The sequence below is a fragment of the Mytilus galloprovincialis genome, chromosome 11 (assembly GCF_965363235.1).
Source record: "Mytilus galloprovincialis chromosome 11, xbMytGall1.hap1.1, whole genome shotgun sequence".
Taxonomy (NCBI): domain Eukaryota; kingdom Metazoa; phylum Mollusca; class Bivalvia; order Mytilida; family Mytilidae; genus Mytilus; species Mytilus galloprovincialis.
In genome coordinates, this window is record NC_134848.1 from 76439970 (window position 1) to 76458799 (window position 18830).

An 18830-nucleotide genomic window follows, 5' to 3' on the forward strand; every position below is an offset into this window, starting at 1 on the left:
TCATACGTCATCATAGATAAGCGGACTGTAAAACTGATCATACGTAATCATTGCTGAACAGACTACACTCACTAAATCAACAGTCAAAATTTAGTTTTGATGAAATCGATTTAAATGTCATATCTGCGATGATGACTTGTTCCTACGTTACGAAACTGAGAATGGAACATATGGAGATGGGGACTGCGTAAAAGAGACAGTCATGCTCTCTACAACATAGTTATAACCTAACATTTCCTGTTTACAAAACTTTGAATTTTACGAAAAACTAAGGATTTTCTTATCCCAGGCATAGATTACCTTAGCCGTATTTGGCAAAACTTTTTGGACTTTTGGATCCTCAATGCTCTTCAACTTTGTACTTGTTTGGCTTTATAAATATTTTGATATGAGCGTCACTTATTAGTCTTATGTAGACGAAACGCGCGTCTGGCGTACTAGATTATAATCCTGGTACCTTTGATAACTATTTACACCACTGGGTCGATGCCGCTGCTGGTGGACGTTTCGTCCCCGAGGGTATCACCAGCCCAGTAGTCAACATTTCGGTGTTGACATGAATATCAATAATGTGGTCATTTTTATTAATTTCCTGTTTACAAAACTTTGAATTTTACGAAAAACTAAGGATTTTCTTATCCCAGGCATAGATTACCTTAGCCGTATTTGGCAAAAATATTTGGACTTTTGGATCCTCAATGCTCTTCAACTTTGTACTTGTTTGGAGTTATAAAATTTTTAATATGACCGTCACTGATAAGCCTTATGTAGACGAAACGCGCATCTGGCGTACTAAATTATAATCCTGGTACCTTTGATAACTATTCTATCGCATTTTTTCTACAAAGATAGTCGACGAGTCTTTCAAAACATATGTCGACATATAATTTATTTAAGTCGGCTGGTTGACTTATCTAATTTTAAAAAGATACCATGTCTAGTAGTGAAAGATGTCTTATCAACAGGACAAGATGACGTATCATGTCACGATATAATTCTTACATGTCTTACTTTGTACATAAAATTCAAAATTGATAAAAACAAATCTTACCATAATATTTTATAACCTATAGTTTTCTACATTTTTTCATAAATGACAGTTTGCAATGTACTGAATTGCTCTTTAAAATAAGTACAAAATTGAATGTGATATGAATTACCACAAGTCGCTAAATATATAGGCTAAACATATTCAGAATAACAATGAAATAAAGTCTGTGCATATATTGCTCCTACAAGCAATGTACTTGTTCTCCAGCTGATAATATTCTGTAATTATCCACATCAAGTTAATACTATACAGACTAAACTAGTTGATCATGTTTACATATGTGAAAGTAACATCAGGAAATTAACGACAAATAGAATAAAGTTATCTAAGCTTTATAGATTTAATCACTTTACTCGTGAATTTGAATATGTCGATAACATTGCCATATGACTCTCTTCAGTATTAGTGCACAAAAGTAAAATGGCATTTCATGCGTTAGCATTACATACAAATAATACGGTTACATAATGGATGGATGCATAACCAATTCTATGCATATGATTAAATTATCTGTGTCGGAGAGAAATCGAATGCGATGAATATCAATACCTTAATTGTGAATATGCTATGCAAAGTCTATAATGATATATAATTGTCCAAAAATTGAGTTAATAAATGAGAACTACTCAATACACAAAAACTTATTTGTTATTTCGTATTAAACTGTTCCAAAATTATTTATAGTCTTATACATGTACATATATACGTGCTCTGGCACAAGGTCGAGTAAAGTCATAACTTACAATGATGTTCTATGTCCATACGCGTGTTTCGTCTACTTAAGACTTATCACTGACGCTCGAATAAAAATATGTTAGTTAGGCTAAAATAGTACAAAGTTAAAGAGCATTGAGGACAAAAAATTCCTAAAGGTTTTACCAAATAACGCTGAGGTAATCTATTCCTGATGTAGAAAAGCCTTAGTATTTCAAAAATTCAAAGTTTTGTTAACAGTTAATTTGTAATTATGAACATATCAATGATAATTTTCTGCTCAGAAAACTTTTCAAATTTTCCAAAAAACTAAGGATTTTCTTATCACAGGCATAGATTACCTTAGCCGTATTTTGCAAAACGTTTTGGAATTTTGGGTCATCAATGCTCTACAATATGACACTTGTTTGGCTTTATAACTTTTTTTATATGAGCGTCACTCATAAATCTTATGGAAGATGAAACACGGGTTTGGCGTACTCAATTATAATTCTGGTACCTTTGATAACTATAACTCAAGTTATACAGACGTGTTTAGTACTGAGATAATGATATTCAAAGTTTTGTTTACAATTTATTTATGAATATAAACATATTTGTGATAACTCAAACCAACACAGAAGTGCTGACTACTGGGCTGGTGAAACCCTCGGAGATTTGTAACTCAACCAGTAGTGGCATCGACCCAGTGGTTGTAAATAAACTCATCACGAATGCAAGTAAAATGAAAGAAGAGTTAAAATTTATCAACTGACAATACCATAACTTTAACACAAAACAAAACACAGAAATTAAATAAAATGCAGTTCCGTCTGTTACTTCTGAAAATGACCATGACGTTTGAGTCAATAAATTTTCATCAGACCATGAATCAGACCATCGTTCGAAAGGACAATCAAATCAAAATCAAATCTGAACAGTTAACCATAGTCGTTCTTTATATTAAAAAACAAAAATAATACTAATTAATTTGAATCTACTTGAAACAATAAACCTTATACCTTAAACAAATTTTTAAAGAGACAGAAAAATATGCACATTTGGTTACTTAATAATGGAGGCATAAATGTAAGAACGCTGTTAAAAAACAAAAATCAAGTAGTGTTAATGGTATTAAAGCTTTATATTAATCTTTGAGAAGTACAGCTCCTACTCAGACTTTGTAAAACGTCATAAGTGTCCTAGCAGAATGTTTATGAACCAGGGGTATGTCAAAGAACGTCTTGTCCTTTTTCTAAAAAAAAGTTTATAGGAAGGTACAATGACCTTGTTGATAAATATTCCGTATCAACTTCCAAATAATACATGATGGCCTTGATTTATAGATTCTGCGTACAGACGTTGTTAATCATCTTAATACCATGTTATATATATATATATTGTTTTGCATTTTTTCTATTGTTAATATTATTTTACTGTTGGATTGATTTCTGTGATATCCATTTAACGTGGCTCGGTACTTATACTTCTCGTCAATGTGTTTGTATTATCTTTCATTTTTGATCGTGTGTTTTATATATGCGACTTTTAGTGTTTCGTTGGTTCTTATAACGTTACTCTGTACTTTAATAGATCCCCTCAGTATGTAATTGTTTTATAATATGTCATTAAGTTATATTTCTATTATAAATTAGAAAATACGTTGAACCACAAACGTCAAAATTATTTAATCACATAGAGGAATGAACCATTTGTGGACTCTTATAAATTCTATAGAACTTGATTATTTTAAATCTCGGTCTATTTCTGAAATGAATTCTTACATACTATTGATTGTTTAAACCAGTATACAAAATGTATGCTAACATTGCCCATGTGAAATTTTTAAATTGTTTGTATAAAAATTGAACGACAAAAATATGTGACGCATAAATTTTCTGACATCAGACACGCGACATTGTTTCTTTTATATTAAATTGATACACGATGATGACTGCTGTACCCATATTTTAACTATTTTATTTATTATATCTGTTTGGTTTAAGCATCATTGTAAATATAACGGAATTTGATGAGACAGTCGTACAAAGTGAGGTTTAGCGCTATAACACAAGGTTTAATCCACCATTTTCTACATTTCAAAATTCCTGTACCAAGTCATTAATATGACAGTTGGTGTCCATTCGTTTTTGATGTGTTTTGTCATTTGATTTTGCCTTGTGATTAGGGCCTTTCCAATTTGATTTTCCTCGGAGTTTAGTATTTTTGTGATTTTACTCTTTTCTAATGAATAATGAAGCTTTCTATTAAAGATAAATGAATTATTATTGATTGATCTAAAACCTTATTGCATTTTTTACGAACTTGTTGTCCTTTATGTTTCCAATGTAAGGATTGAAAATCCATGAAGCCGTTAGCTATGTAAACAATATAAGAGAGAACTTCAAATCATATCTCAAGAAAAAACAGGAAATGATTTTTTGACGAGTGCTTCATCTTTTTGATTTATGGAATTAGCATGCTTCACGAATTCAAAATACCAACAAAGGACACCTTTTTAATCAACTGATTGAATAAACAGAACTTAATTCCAAGCGAACGTAATGAACTACTCCAAAGAATTTCCCATTGATTCCTCGTGTTTTTTTGTCGTATTGTCACTAGCTTTCTTTTGTTTAAAATTTAGTTGAAAGGCATATTTACTTTCTGTCAATATAAGACACGGTTCGTATTGTATAACTAATCATGGATTTTAGATTTGTGTCGTTTAGAAAATTTCCTTGAGGTTTTGAGACGGCACAGGCGTACTTGTTTTAGTTTAATCATAAACCACAGGAAGTACTTTCTCTTACATGGTGTAAGGGAGCTAATTTGCGTATCTAACAATGCAACTTTTTTTAACCGTCTTAATTGAAAATGTTTTGTCGATTTCAATTATGATTATTTAATATATAAACAAAATTATCAAACCCCAACTCACCATATAGCAAAAAACTGCCGAGTCATTTATATTCGTTGGTAGCAATTTGCGAGGTCTCAGATACAATTGTATTTATTCTATATTGAATTAAAAAAAAATGCAGAATTATCTGCATTCATGAACAAACCTACAGATTACTTTTTATTGGTTGAACATCTAAATAAGCGTTTGACCTATTTTTCGAAATAAAAAACCAGAGGCTCTTAAGAATCTGTGTCGCTCACATTGGTCTATGTGCATACATTATTGTAACATGTATTAAACAAAGGACACAGATGGATTCATGACAATATTGAATTTTGATTTTTGTGATGTGTTTGTAGATCTTACTCTACTGAACATTCTTGCTACTTACAGTTTGCTCTATCTATAATAAACTTGACCCCTTAGTTACAGAGGAAATATTTTGTAAAAATTTACAAAAATTTACCATCTGATGAAAATTGTTAAAAATTGATTATAAAAGGCAATAACTCCTTAAGAGACCAACTGACCATTTTAGTCATGTCGTACTTATTTGTAGATCTTACTTTGCTTAACAGTATTACTGTGTACAGTTTATCTCTGTCTATAATAGTATTCAAGATAATAACCAAAAACGAAAAAGTTCTTTAAAAAAAGTTCTTTAAAAATTACAATTTTTTTTTTTTGGGGGGGGGGGGGGGGGCCAGCAACCCAACAACCGGTTGTCCAATTAATTTAACAATTTCAGGGCAGATAGATCTGCACTTGATAAACAATTTTATTCAATTCAAATTTGCTCTAAATGTTTTGGTTTCAGAGTTATAAGCCAAATCTACATTTTATCCCTATGTTCTATTCTAGCCATGGCGGCCATCTTGGTTGAATCATCGAACACATTTTTTTAACTAGATACCCCAAAAATGATTGTGGCCAAGTTTGGTTAAATTTGGCCCAGTAGTTTCAGAAGAGTAGATTTTTGTAAAAGTTAACGACGAGGGACGACGACGGACGACGACGGACGACGACGGACGACGAACGACGACCACGATGACGGACGACGGACGCAAAGTGATGAGAAAAGCTCACTTGGCCCTTCGAGCAAGGTGAGCTAAAAAATAGTATCGCATGAACTATAATGAATCCACAGTATTATATGTCGATATAACATGTATAACTACGAAACATGAAAACAAAGACAAACAATTATGAAAAGATATTAAAGATCGATAATATTAATACCTATAGAACTGTTTACACAATCATACCTGATGAACATTCTGGACCAGTACAACTTCCCACTTGATTGTGTATACTCTCTGTGGAATAAACAGATTATAGTATTAAACGATATGATGACATTGTTGCTGTAAATGATACAAATAGAGGTTTTGTAAAGTTATGAAGTCCGATATTAGGATGTTTGAATATCCTAGATAAAAGGTTCAGAGTATTTCATATAGAAACATTTGAAGCGTCTTTAAAAACTAAGTTTATCTGTATTTGATTCATGTATGTCTGAGACTATTATAACCACCTGTTATGATTCTGACACATTGACATACGGGGCATTCTCTTCCGACTACAGTTTTCAATGTATATCCCTCTGGGCACATCTCACTGCATCTTGTAGCTTCCGGGCATCTATCAGCTACACCTAAATGGAATTTTTCTGTAAGTAAATGATACGTTGAAAAGTGAGATAACTGTTTTTTTTCTAATTAATGTAGCCAATAAGATTGTCACGTTATTGTATGTGATGACAAAATTTAATGCCGTATTAATATGTGCACCAAGACAAAAATGGTACCGAACGCAAAATTCAGATCAATTTAATAAATATAATGATTTCTTAAGCGTTCATTTGTTTAAAGTACATTGTTCTTTCCTAGATTAATGAATATTTATGAAGCAATATTAAAAAAAAAAAAAAACATTCTTTAAAACCAATTCAACTTTTTGGTGTTTTGGTCATCAATGCTCTTTAACTTTTTATTTGTTTTGCTCCGTAACTATTTTGATCTGTGCGTCAGTGGTGAATCTTATGTAGACGAAACGCGCGTCTGGCGTATCACATTATAAGCCTGGTATTTTTTACAACTATTTTAAACATTTGAAATAGTTATACATGTCATGCAATACTTTCACAATAAAGTATTTTTTTTGTTAATCTTTACCTGAAATATGTTGCAAACATCTGCACGTCGGACAGCCATTTTCTCCCGTTTTGTATCCAAACGGGCATTTACTCACACAACTAAACTGTCCACTACATTTTAATGAAGACTGAATGTAGGTGTCTGAGTGTGTAATTCCAATTTCTAAAAAACATGCAACATGTCAATGATTGTAAAATGAATTAACGATAATTGTTTTTCCTTTTTTACCCCATGTAATTTATGTATTTTGAATAATTCTAAGCATAATAACTCAAAAAATATGAAACTGAAGTGAATATCTGAATTTAGATATATTTTTTAAAATGTTCAATTGGAAGTTTATACTAGATTATTTGGTTGATAATTTATTTAAATTGTACCTGTTTTGGCTTACTTTGACGAATCATATATTATCTTTGCGGCAGGAACAAGTAAATAGTATATATGCCATACCAACACAACAGACTTATGCGATTCAATTATATCCTTTAATGACCTCTGTAGTTTTAAAGACAAAGGAAACCCTTCAGTTTATAAAAAAGCAATACCTTTAGCTTCAACACATGAACACGTTGGGCAGCCATCATTTCCACATTTGTATCCTAGCTGGCACCCTCTAGGACAGGAAAGAGCCGCGGTACACACAAGTGTAACAACTTGAGCTGGAAAAAAACAGATAATATAACAAACTTTGAAGTGGTTAACCATTAGGTACACTCTTATTCAAAGAGTCCTATTTTGTACATACACGCATTTGATAACAGAAGTCATTAAAGGGGTTCACCATTAGGTACACAAAAGTCATTATCATAATAATGTAGACATAATCAGGAAACTTATCATTAAGTATGCATGGTATAATAAGTTTAAAAGTAACAAGTTTTACTGCAACATATTCGAACGCCACTTATGAGTGTAATGTAGAGGTATAAAATTGCCAACCTATTATCTAGTATGCGTTGTTCAAATAAATGAGTTTATTAAGTTTATAAATATATATATGTAACACATTTTCAGATTTACTGTTTTCTGCGTTATGCAGATACTCCCAATAGCACAAATAATGCATATATTCTATAATCATGAACACTAGTTTGCCAAAGCAAAAACATAGCGACAATAAATAAAAAACAATCACACAATTTACATCTCATCCGAAATCTATCTATATTATATGTTATTTATTGATCGACATGGCCACATCCATAAGCTAACCAAATCATGATAAACGAATAAAGTATTTTCTATTAAATTTGTAGGACTGTGTTTGTTTTGTTTATTATTGTGTGTTACTCGGTGTTGTTGTTTTGAAGCAATGGTGTTGTCAGTTTATTTTTGACATATTGATTTTGATGTCCATTTCGTATAGTTCGCCTCTCTTTCATTTTATATCTATTAAATAAAACCCGTTTTTATGGTTATCTTTCCATGCTTGTTAGTTGTTTCACACAGGTATAATGTTTACCTTGATTACATGAACACTTCGGACAGCCGGACGATCCGCCTTCTAATGAGTATCCTTTACTACAGCTCGTCATACAGTGAACTGTATCTGGACATTGTCTTAGTACAGAGTATATACCAGGTGTAGGAGTTGGTGCTGATGTCGGAGCTAAGCAAAATGGAAAATTTAAAATATTTGAGTCGTATGTATAATGTACACATCTTTTGATAATTTTTCGTTCTTTGTTTTGCTTTTAACAAAGACTAGAACATTATCAGTATGACTTTGTTATAAAGAAGTAATGCGAAGCTATATGTTTATTACACAGTACATTTATACATCAAACAACACAATATTTATTTTTAAAAGTAGCTACATGTATCGCTATAATGACAATATACGAATGAAAAAATGAGTCGCCTTAAAAGTCTTTACTACTTTGAGAAATGCAGTTAAATATTTATTTTATATAAATATAATGAATCGCCAAATAAGTTTTCTTTATATCTTTTTTGGCATATAACTTTAAATTCTAAACTATATATTTACTTTCTTATGCAGAAATATACAATATACTATATAGAGTTTGATTATGTATCTGATCAGAAATTGACAAATGTAAATGTTTATCAAATTTTTGTTCAAGAATACATTAAAAGATAATGAAATTTAATTCATTACTGAAGTCACTAAAAAGAAGTTTAGATGATTGAATAGAATAAAACATAATAAATTAAAATGTTTTATAATTATATTTCAAGAAATTTATACATATTATTATAGCATATACATATATACCAGCAGCTGAATACTAACCTGGGTAATCAGTGGAATATAACAGGATACATCAAGAAAAGCTTGGTTTATTGATGTAACAATGTAATAAGCATATTTGGTGAATAAATATATAATGTCGTTAAAACAAATTAAAAAAAAATATTCAGTTTGATCTTATTTTTTACTTGATTTTGTATGATGACTTACGTGGTAAACAGTTACATCGTGGACAGTCGCTGTTTAAAGAACTCAACATGTGGTATCCATGTTTACAAGACTTCATGCAGTGTATGGTTCTCTCCGTACACGACAGGATGTTCTTCATCGCTGCCACTGTAGGGGCTGGTGTTGGAGCTACTAATACAAGTATTATGTGTAGCAATACAGATATCGTAAGTGGATAGTCTTTTAAGGGTCTAGATATGGTTTACAGTATGGCAAAAAATAAACAAAATTCTATTATGTTTATCTAACGAACAAAATATGAAAATAGCGCATAATGTACGCAAAAATTAAGAATAGAGAACACAGTCTAAAAATTAAACAAAATATAATTAAAGAATATAGATATTCAAGCCTTTATCGAAACTCACATTCCATTCCCAGTTTTTAAGATGGTAGACTATAGAATAGCTTGTCTTAAACTGCCTTCTATATACGCATGACTGGTTTACAACGCTGTATATCTAAACCCCAGATCAACTCTTTTAAGTATTTTATGGGTTTTGTATTCAATTTTTTTTGCTACTTTTGTATGATAATGTTGCTGTACGTCTTCCTTCTGCTAATGATTATGAACAGCTGTTTTATCTACCAAGAATGCTTTACCGTTCATACATGCGCTTTATTGGACGATGTACAAATAAATATATAAACCAGGCTTCTGCAATAATCTCTTATAGATAATTTCAACTAAAGATATCAATACAGTTGTATGAATTATTCTTAAATCTTTACTTAGAAAGTAGAAAAGTTTGGAACATAAATAATAGACATGGAACATCAGTTAGACCAGAAAAATATGGAAAAACATAACGTGATAACGCACAATAGTAAGCAATAAATTCGCAGACAAAATACTATTGGTGCACAGATTAAAATTTAAAGAGGAATTATCAATATATAAATAAACGAATAAGTTAAGCTAACATCAGCCAACTTTTATGACATTGAACATACAATGAGTATATTAGATATAAGAAGATGTAGTGTGAGTGACAATGTGACAACTCTCCGTCCAAATAACAATTTTAAAAAAGTAAACCATTATAGGTCAATGTACGGCCTTCAACACGGAGCCTTGGCTCACACCGAACAACAAGCTATAAGGGGCCAAACTCCCCGGCAGTTCCAGTTCCGATCCGCATACGGGCCCGAATACTACTCTACACTAATTGATGGAGTAAAGGAAAAAGGTTCCGGAACGGAAACGATCACTGTACGGAGTTTGATAAAGGGCCCCAAAATTACTAGTGTAAAAATTAGGTGGTTTACGTAATAGTTGAATTTCCTCATTTACTAAAAATATATATACTGTGTACTTGTACTTACGTTGATGGCAACTACAGATAGGACAACCTCCTTCCTTGCCAGATTGTAGTTTATAACCCTCCGTACAGGACATAATACATTTAACTACCTCATCACATAAAATCTGCTTTGGAGTCGCTTTTGTTGTTACTTTAGTAAAGACAAAAAAGGGAGATAATTGTGTACACAATGCATTTAAACATAAATGAGAATACATTATTTACAAGAAATAGCAATTGCATATTTTCAGGAACTTTGTGTTTGGAAATTGATCATCTTCTTAATACTTAATTTTAGTCAGATATTTGTCGTCTTTTAAACTTATTATGATAACACTTATGCAATAGGCTTATAAGTCTATGAAAATTATGAAAAAACATTGATGAGGGTCACATGACAAAATTATGACTTGAAATTCGAAAGGACTAGGTCCGGTAAGACCCCTTTTTGGCCCCAAAATATAGCAGTTTTACAAAATTGTTAAAATGTAAACTTTTAGTTATTTATTGGACAGTAGAATGCTTCTGCTACATGAATATGGTCTGTTTTTGACAATACAATGCACAGATATCGGGTACTAGCACCATTAAGTCATGCTGAATCACTGAAATCTTCACAGTTCTAGCATTTTAGTTAAATTTTAGACGGTTTCCGTGTATAACGAAAGTGGCCGCATTCGTGTTCATCCTTAATATTAAAATGTTAGTTGTATTTGATGATAATACATAACATATATAAAGGTTGAGGATGAACACGGATGCGGCCACTTTCATTTTTGACAAAAACCATCTGAAAAGTGGCATTTTCGGCATATTTGGTAGATTTTTCATATTTGAGCTTGATTCGGGTCGTTTTTAATGTAATGACAAAATCAGTTAAAATCTTTCACACGAACTAATAGAATCAAATAAAATAGACACTTAAGTGTTTAAAAAGTGGTCAAAATCTTTCGTCAGATGAACCTGAAATTTGAGGCCAAAATCGGTCCTTACCGGACCTACTCCTTTATCAAGCAATGTTCGTTGTTGTTCTTTCGTATTATATCAATAACAAGTGGGGACGTTTTCGTGCTCATTTTGAAGTAGCTGTATTGTTTAAACCACAATTATAGTGACAGAACATTTAATGATTTGAATACAGACGAACATACCTTGAGTTTTTTCACACGCACATGACGGACATCCGTCAGCCATCTTTGATCCTAACTTGACGGTATATTTACAGGTTTTTGCACACAGATCTGTTGAGGGACATGATGATTGACCACTACTTTTACCAATAGTTCCAGGATTGTGATCTACGAAGTGTGTAAAATTTATAATTTAGGATTTAAATTGAGTGTCACTAGTTGATCGGCAATTTCGTACTCGAAAGAAGGTGTCAGTGGTAGGTTTGTGGATTTCATATGTAGTTTTTCACTTGTTTATCCCAATGTTGTCTCAGTGTATTGTCTGTTCGCGTTTGGCTGTTATCTTTTGCTTGACAACATTTAAGAATATAAATGAAAGAACCTTTGTAAGTATGACCAAAGCCCCGACATTTTCACCGGGCAAAAATTATCTCACCAGATTCATAAGTACCAAGACTCGTTACTCTTATGATATGCAACGGATACTATGTTTTGTGAATATGCACATAAACCTCAAATATTCGTAAAATTTTTTCGAGTGTTTGTAGTTTTATGTTTTAAAACAAATGAAGATACCACTAACATCTCAGTTATGTGAAGATTTACAGCAAATGATTTCACTTTTAAAAACAAAAATATCAATATTTGTATAAATGCGTTGTAAATTAAATGATGAACTTTGAGTAAATTTATTTTTATTGAACTCGGAGCATGAGTAACACGTATTCTCTCAATGTAAATGCAAACAGTTATTGAGCTCCTTGGTTTAATTCTTGATGTTTCTGGAGCAAAAACAATATTTCAATCCTAGTAACTATGATTAGTTAATTTTAAACTAGATGTGTCAAAGCAACACGAATGGCCCCGTCTCAAAAAGTTGAAAAATCTGCAATTTCTATAATACATGTGGACACAAAGATGATGGTAGTCTCACATATCATAAATCAGCTCAAAATCTGGAGGCGTATAGACAAAAAGTCTGTATAACTGTGATTTTCAACCATTTTTAAGTTGTAAACCCTTAATTTTGACAAAAATTAGCGGAGCTGAACTGAACTTAAACTTAATCTTTAACTCATCATGAATAACTCACATTCATGTAATAAAAATCAGCCCAAGATCTGAAGGCGTTTAGAAAAAAACTCCGTATAACTGTGATTTTCAACAATTTATCAAAGGTCAAAGCCCCCGTAGTTTCGGCAAAAATAGAGGAGCGGAACGAAACTTAAACCTGATCTTTAACTTATCATGGTTAAATAACATGCCAAAAATCAGCCCAATATCTGAAGACGTTTAGAAAAATAATTCGGTATAATGGTTTGTTGCGGAATGACGGGATGACGGAATTACGGAATTTCGGAAATACAAAATTTTGAAATTACGGACAAGGGTTTAAACTATAGGGCACCGACAACTTCGTTGTGGGGCCATACAAATCACGAAAGAATCGACTGCGAAATGATTTTGTAACATTGTTTATTTGTAAAACGAGTTTTTGTCGGATTTTGGGACAGAAAAAGTTGCACAATCACAACTTTTGCTTACTTTTGGTAAATTTGTGCTACACACAAATACATACTAATTTTATTCTACCTTTTTCCTAAATATAAACACCCAATAATGTGAATTTTCACCCATAATGTCAAATGCTGTCTAGATAAAAGTCAGATTACAAATAAACTCATCATAGATAACAGGACAAAATGTGTCCATATGATATAGTGAGGTTGATTTGTCATACGTTAAAAATTGATGCCAGTCCTTTTTATGAACAAACATATGGAGTAATCGTCAATGACACTACGTGCCACTAATATCATAGAATACTTACTTCCGGGTGCTGAACACGACGGACCAGTGCACTTATCTGTAAATACGAGCATACATTAGGCAAGATATATCATAGATTAAATATCAGATATGGTAATGAGCAAAATAAACAAGATTGGTGTGTTTTTTGCATACATAATTGTAGGAAATAATTATGATATAAAGATAAGAAGATTTGGTATGATTGCTGTTCAATCTACTCTCAACCAGAGATCAAATGACACAGAAGAAAACAAAGTAACCATACGACCTTCATCAATGAGCAAATCCCACATAGTACAGACAACAATAAAAGCCTCGAGGTGACAATGTAAAACAATTCAAACTAACGGTCTGCATTATGTGAAAAATAATGTACGAAAACCAAATATGATACAGGAATGTGGTCACCTGAGCAATGATATAAAAAACAATTGTTCAAACTCTACGATTATACTTTGCATAATGGATTTCCTACCTTTAATTGAGTACAAGTACAAGTTTAATCAAATGCAAATATAATTTATAATAATCATGAAAAACATGATTCATGTGTCATATGGTCTCTTTTGGAGAGTTGTCTCATCGGCAATCACATAATACCTCCTTTGTTTTATATGAAAAAAGAGTGTTATCTTGAGATTAACTCATTGATTTCTTTTCTTTTCTGCTTTCTTTCTTTCTTTCTCTCTCTAATTTGTATCATGTTTTATTATGTAAAGATTGTTAATGTATACGTGTATTTACCACCATTGCCACTGTCAGTACCACCGTCTTGTCCAGAACCTGTAAAAGGTCCAGTCATTGATTTACCTCCAGCTATAACAGAACATACAATATATGGTAAGATTTTTTGTTTGTAAAAACATTATCGTCTAGTAATACAGATTGCATGTATATTCAAGGATATCAAACTTTAAATGAGTACATAAGAGGTGCGAAATGGTAGATGCATTTTGCCTACAGGGTACTGATTTTTAACGTGGATACGAAATGGTACTTAGTAGTTCGAAAAAGTAATGTGAAATACGAAATGATATTTTGGGGAGCGAAATGGTTATTTGGGAAACGAAATGGTTATTTGAGGAACGAAATGGTAATTTGGGGTATGAAATAGCAGCGGTACGAAATTTTTAAGGTTCGAAATGCCTTCCTACTAGAAAAAAAGGTTAAAATACATGATTTGAAATAATTAAGTCAACTTTTTAGAGTCGGATGTTTAGCTTTTTCCGATAAAATCTAATAAAGCCAAACCTGAAAATATTTAGTTTGGAACTGTAAAATGTGTCAAAACACCTCAAATTATTTGAATGCGTGTTTTGCAATACAAATTTGACATCCTTTTAGTACGTATATTACTACTAAAAGGAATACGTGGCGGAGATGTTTGTAGACATATGAATATAAGATGTTAAACAAATATATTGAAACAGTTAAAGAGTTTAAGTTATAAGTACAATTTTGTTTATATGTCTGCTATTAACAATTATTGCTTTATCTTCCTCTATCTCTACTAACATCAATTAATTATATCGATAAGTATATGAAATGTCATTCGATTGCACTGGCGATGAGCTTAATAAAGTGAGCAGTAGTATCCCGCTAACTGATCGATCTTGGTATACTACTTCCGGTTGATGCGCACTACAGGTATCAGATCAAAGGACATGCAAAATCATTATGAATATATTTAAGTTCCTTCCGTGTAAAACAAAAATACGATTAGGCTTGCTAGCTAGTTGTCATTCATAATCCATCAATCGACAGCAGTTAATGAGTACTCCCTCTGCTATGACTGCTTTTGTTCGACTTTGTTTAGTTTAAGTATTAAGCTTTTTTTAGATGAACATGGGTCGATTAGGATAAGATGTAAATTTTGATCAATCAAATTGAAATTTAAATAAACTCAATTAAATAAATCTGAAGATCAGTTATTTTAATTTTACAATATTTGCAAATAATAGATATATTAGAACACTTTATAAAGTTGATGCGTCCAAAGGGCTTTGGGATTTACCTTCATCAATAAAGATTAATCCATAAATATACAACATACTTCCTACTTCAAATTTGCTGCTAGTGTAAAATTCGTATATACACTGTATAACAATGAAAAAATTAAAACATACCCTTTTCTGTAAATTATTAAACCTTGAACAATTTAATAATTGCAAAAGAATTGTTTCACCAGATCTGGTATATATGTGGTTAATATCCTGGTATTTTTTCAAATGTTTGCAATTTTGTATCTTTAAAGCTGACCGAGCGTTTAATTATTTTTCTACTTTTCTATATGTTTTATAGATAAGCGATCTTTATCTTGTCCTCTATAAAATATTGATTGAAGGTTGATTACTCAACATTTCAAATCGAATATTGCCCGAAACAATCATAAAATATTTGTCACTGGACATTGAACAAAAAGTCAATCAAGCAAATCGAGATAACATGTCATCCTCATTTTTGAAAGATAAACGTTCCCGTAATAATTACATATTTAAAAGTCTATGACACACGAACCTCAAGATTTGGTAATAACAAGACTTCCCAATATGGTATTTTTGTTCAATATTCCAAACTATAGATGAGCTTTCATACAATGTACCTTCCGTCAAATTCAATAATGATAATACTTATTAGTGAACTTACTAGTGGACATCATAGCACAGAATGGTCCGGAACAACCACTGTTAGATTTACCGCCTCCTCCCATGCCTGATCCACCACTGCCAGCAAACATTGGGTTGAAGCCTAAATAAAGGAAGATTATGATATTACGTAAACGGTCTAGTTATGTCCCCCGGCTTGCGAGAACAAATGCTATTATTGGAATGGTGGATTGTACTCTTTAACTTTGCTTTGAGGGCTATATCAAAGAACGTGTATGTTTTCAAATTAAAAAAATAGCAGCCTCATTGGTTTAAAGGTTTAATTCGTTGTTCAGATTTAAACAGATGTTACTCGCTCCTTTTTTTGTTGTTGCTCAAACTGGTTTATTTGGCCCATTTATACAATACGATTTTATTTGTTGTGATGTAGAGCACTGACTAATACCGAGAAAAGTTGTCCAAGGGATCAATAATGCACATAATTGAAAAGGTAACAGTCTATTATAACATGTAGTCAAAGAGAGAATTATAGCAGATTTAAAGCGGACGACCTTCATATCCGGACAACTATTTTGTTTCATGTTCACGTCCGATCGTATCAGTCCAACAAATGAAAATCAACAGTTAACGGAGAAGACTAAGGCGTCCTAGATCTAGTGAACAGACTTGGATTGCAAGACCACTATTCGCACCGTAACGAAATGAAAATATTTACCGATAAAGTGTCTCATCTTAATCCTGCAAGTACGTAGCGTGGACTATGTTTTACTCGTTGTTGTTTGTATTTGTGAGTGGAATTATTATTTTTGATGTGTGTGATATTTAGAATTTTGTACTCTCTGTATATTACTAACCACTTCCTGGTATCTTTCAAAAAATTATTGCATTACAGCCGCTTTCATTGAGTGTGTAGAGAAAGGTAGAATCTTTGGTTAACTTGCTTGCATACCTAATAATGACTTCACGGTTCAGCTAACAAGCAAGAAAACCAAGGACTTTATCTTTCCCTTCACACTCAATGAATCGGTTGTAATTGTTTTAACATCTTTACCTTAACTTTAATCAAGTTCTCTCCGCCAGAAGTCGCATAAGACCTCACATTGTTTTAACATCACAAGTGCATAATGCTGTACACCAACCGATTTTTGCGAGCAATAACGTTTCGATACTTTCGCAAGTAAAAAAAAACGGGGATATAATCCGTCTCGAAAACTAAACATTTGAATCTTTAATTATCTAACTACATCAATAAAGATTGATAATCGCGAAGTAAAATCGCACGAAGGGCTAAAAAATATAAATGTTAAATAAAGTATCCTCGAAAATAAGCTGTTTTACTTTTAGATAACATGTTACTGTACCTGATCCAGAACCACTAGACTTGGAACCAGTACCATTTAGAATTTTGTCTTTGTTACTTCCCTTTTCTTCTTTATCTCCTTTACTATTCTCTACAATTATTACCATAAGCTTATATATTCGTTTAAAAAAAAAACATAAACCTTTTAAAGGTAAATATGCGTATGGGATTTGCTATTACTGAAAGCCTAAAAGTGACATATATTTGTTAAAATAACGAAGGTGTCTTATTGACAAATATAGATTATTATCACAAATCCTTTTGTTTATAAAGAAATTATTAATTTTTAAATGTAAAAAATCATACTATAATGATTTTAAAAAGTTTTATTTATGAATACAATATGAGATAATAAGTACAATGTATATGTAATTTAGATAATCAAAAACAATGTTTCTAATAGCAGCATGAGCAGGACCATATAATAGAGTTGTAGCACTAATGCATTTTTATCTGTACCTTAAATACATTTTTTGTTGGAAAATTTATAAAATCACCTACGTTTTTTTATCTTATAACTTTTGATTTATTGAATAAATAAATGATAATTGTTGATAAAGAATATTGACCTCTACAAGTCCTTTAGTTTTTACGGTAGAATGCTTACTGTATCCTTGACATATATCTCACATTTCCTGTTTTATACCTAATAATCAACAATGATTGTATTGAACCGGCGTCAAATAATAGTATCTAATGAAATATCATACAATTCTTTTAATTTTTCAAACTATTTTTGTCGTTTTTTTAATGCGTTTTCACTTTCATAATGTTCTTGGAATGGTTTTAAAAAGGAAGCCGTTTCTTTAAGATTGTATGAACAATGAAAGTCGAACATTGACTTTGAATTTGAAAACTTGGAGAGACGTAACATAATTAAAGATTGTGTAACGTGATTGTGTTACAATCATTAATAGTTCTTTACATTAAAAAAAATAAAAGGAGATGTGATAGATTGCAAATAAGACAGCTATTCACAAGTGATCAGAGACTAAATGACACAATTATTTACAACTATAGATCACCGTACGGCCATCAACAATGAACAAAACCAGCAATATCGCATAGTCACCTGTAAAATGCCTAGAAATGACAAATGTGAAACATTTAAACAGAATATTAATGGTATAATTTATGTCCTAGAAAATTAGCTTAAAAAACAATAAGTAACACAGCAACAAACGATAACCACTAAATTACAAGCTGTAGACTTGGGACAGGCACATGCGTACATAATATGGCGGGGTTAAACATGTAAGCGCTGTTCCAACCTTCCCCTATCCTTACACTGTGGTGTAAAACTGTACAACATAAATATTATAACAAACTATACAAATCAGCTGAAAAAGGCTTAACTCTTCAGATGG

General features: G+C 31.7%; 1 protein-coding gene across 1 annotated transcript in view; it reads right to left on the bottom strand.

Annotated features, from left to right (window-relative positions):
- LOC143052823 (uncharacterized) overlaps positions 1-18830 on the bottom strand; it is a 28781-nt gene that overhangs the window by 4105 nt on the left and 5846 nt on the right. Inside the window, exons 5-16 of the mRNA XM_076225930.1 lie at positions 17465-17554; positions 16144-16245; positions 14242-14313; positions 13517-13552; positions 11707-11853; positions 10578-10706; positions 9234-9380; positions 8271-8417; positions 7354-7467; positions 6824-6967; positions 6184-6318; positions 5915-5965 (exon numbers count right to left, since the gene is read on the bottom strand). Coding sequence (XP_076082045.1) covers positions 5915-5965; positions 6184-6318; positions 6824-6967; positions 7354-7467; positions 8271-8417; positions 9234-9380; positions 10578-10706; positions 11707-11853; positions 13517-13552; positions 14242-14313; positions 16144-16245; positions 17465-17554 — 1314 coding nt within the window. The remainder of the gene's footprint in view (positions 1-5914; positions 5966-6183; positions 6319-6823; positions 6968-7353; positions 7468-8270; positions 8418-9233; positions 9381-10577; positions 10707-11706; positions 11854-13516; positions 13553-14241; positions 14314-16143; positions 16246-17464; positions 17555-18830) is intronic.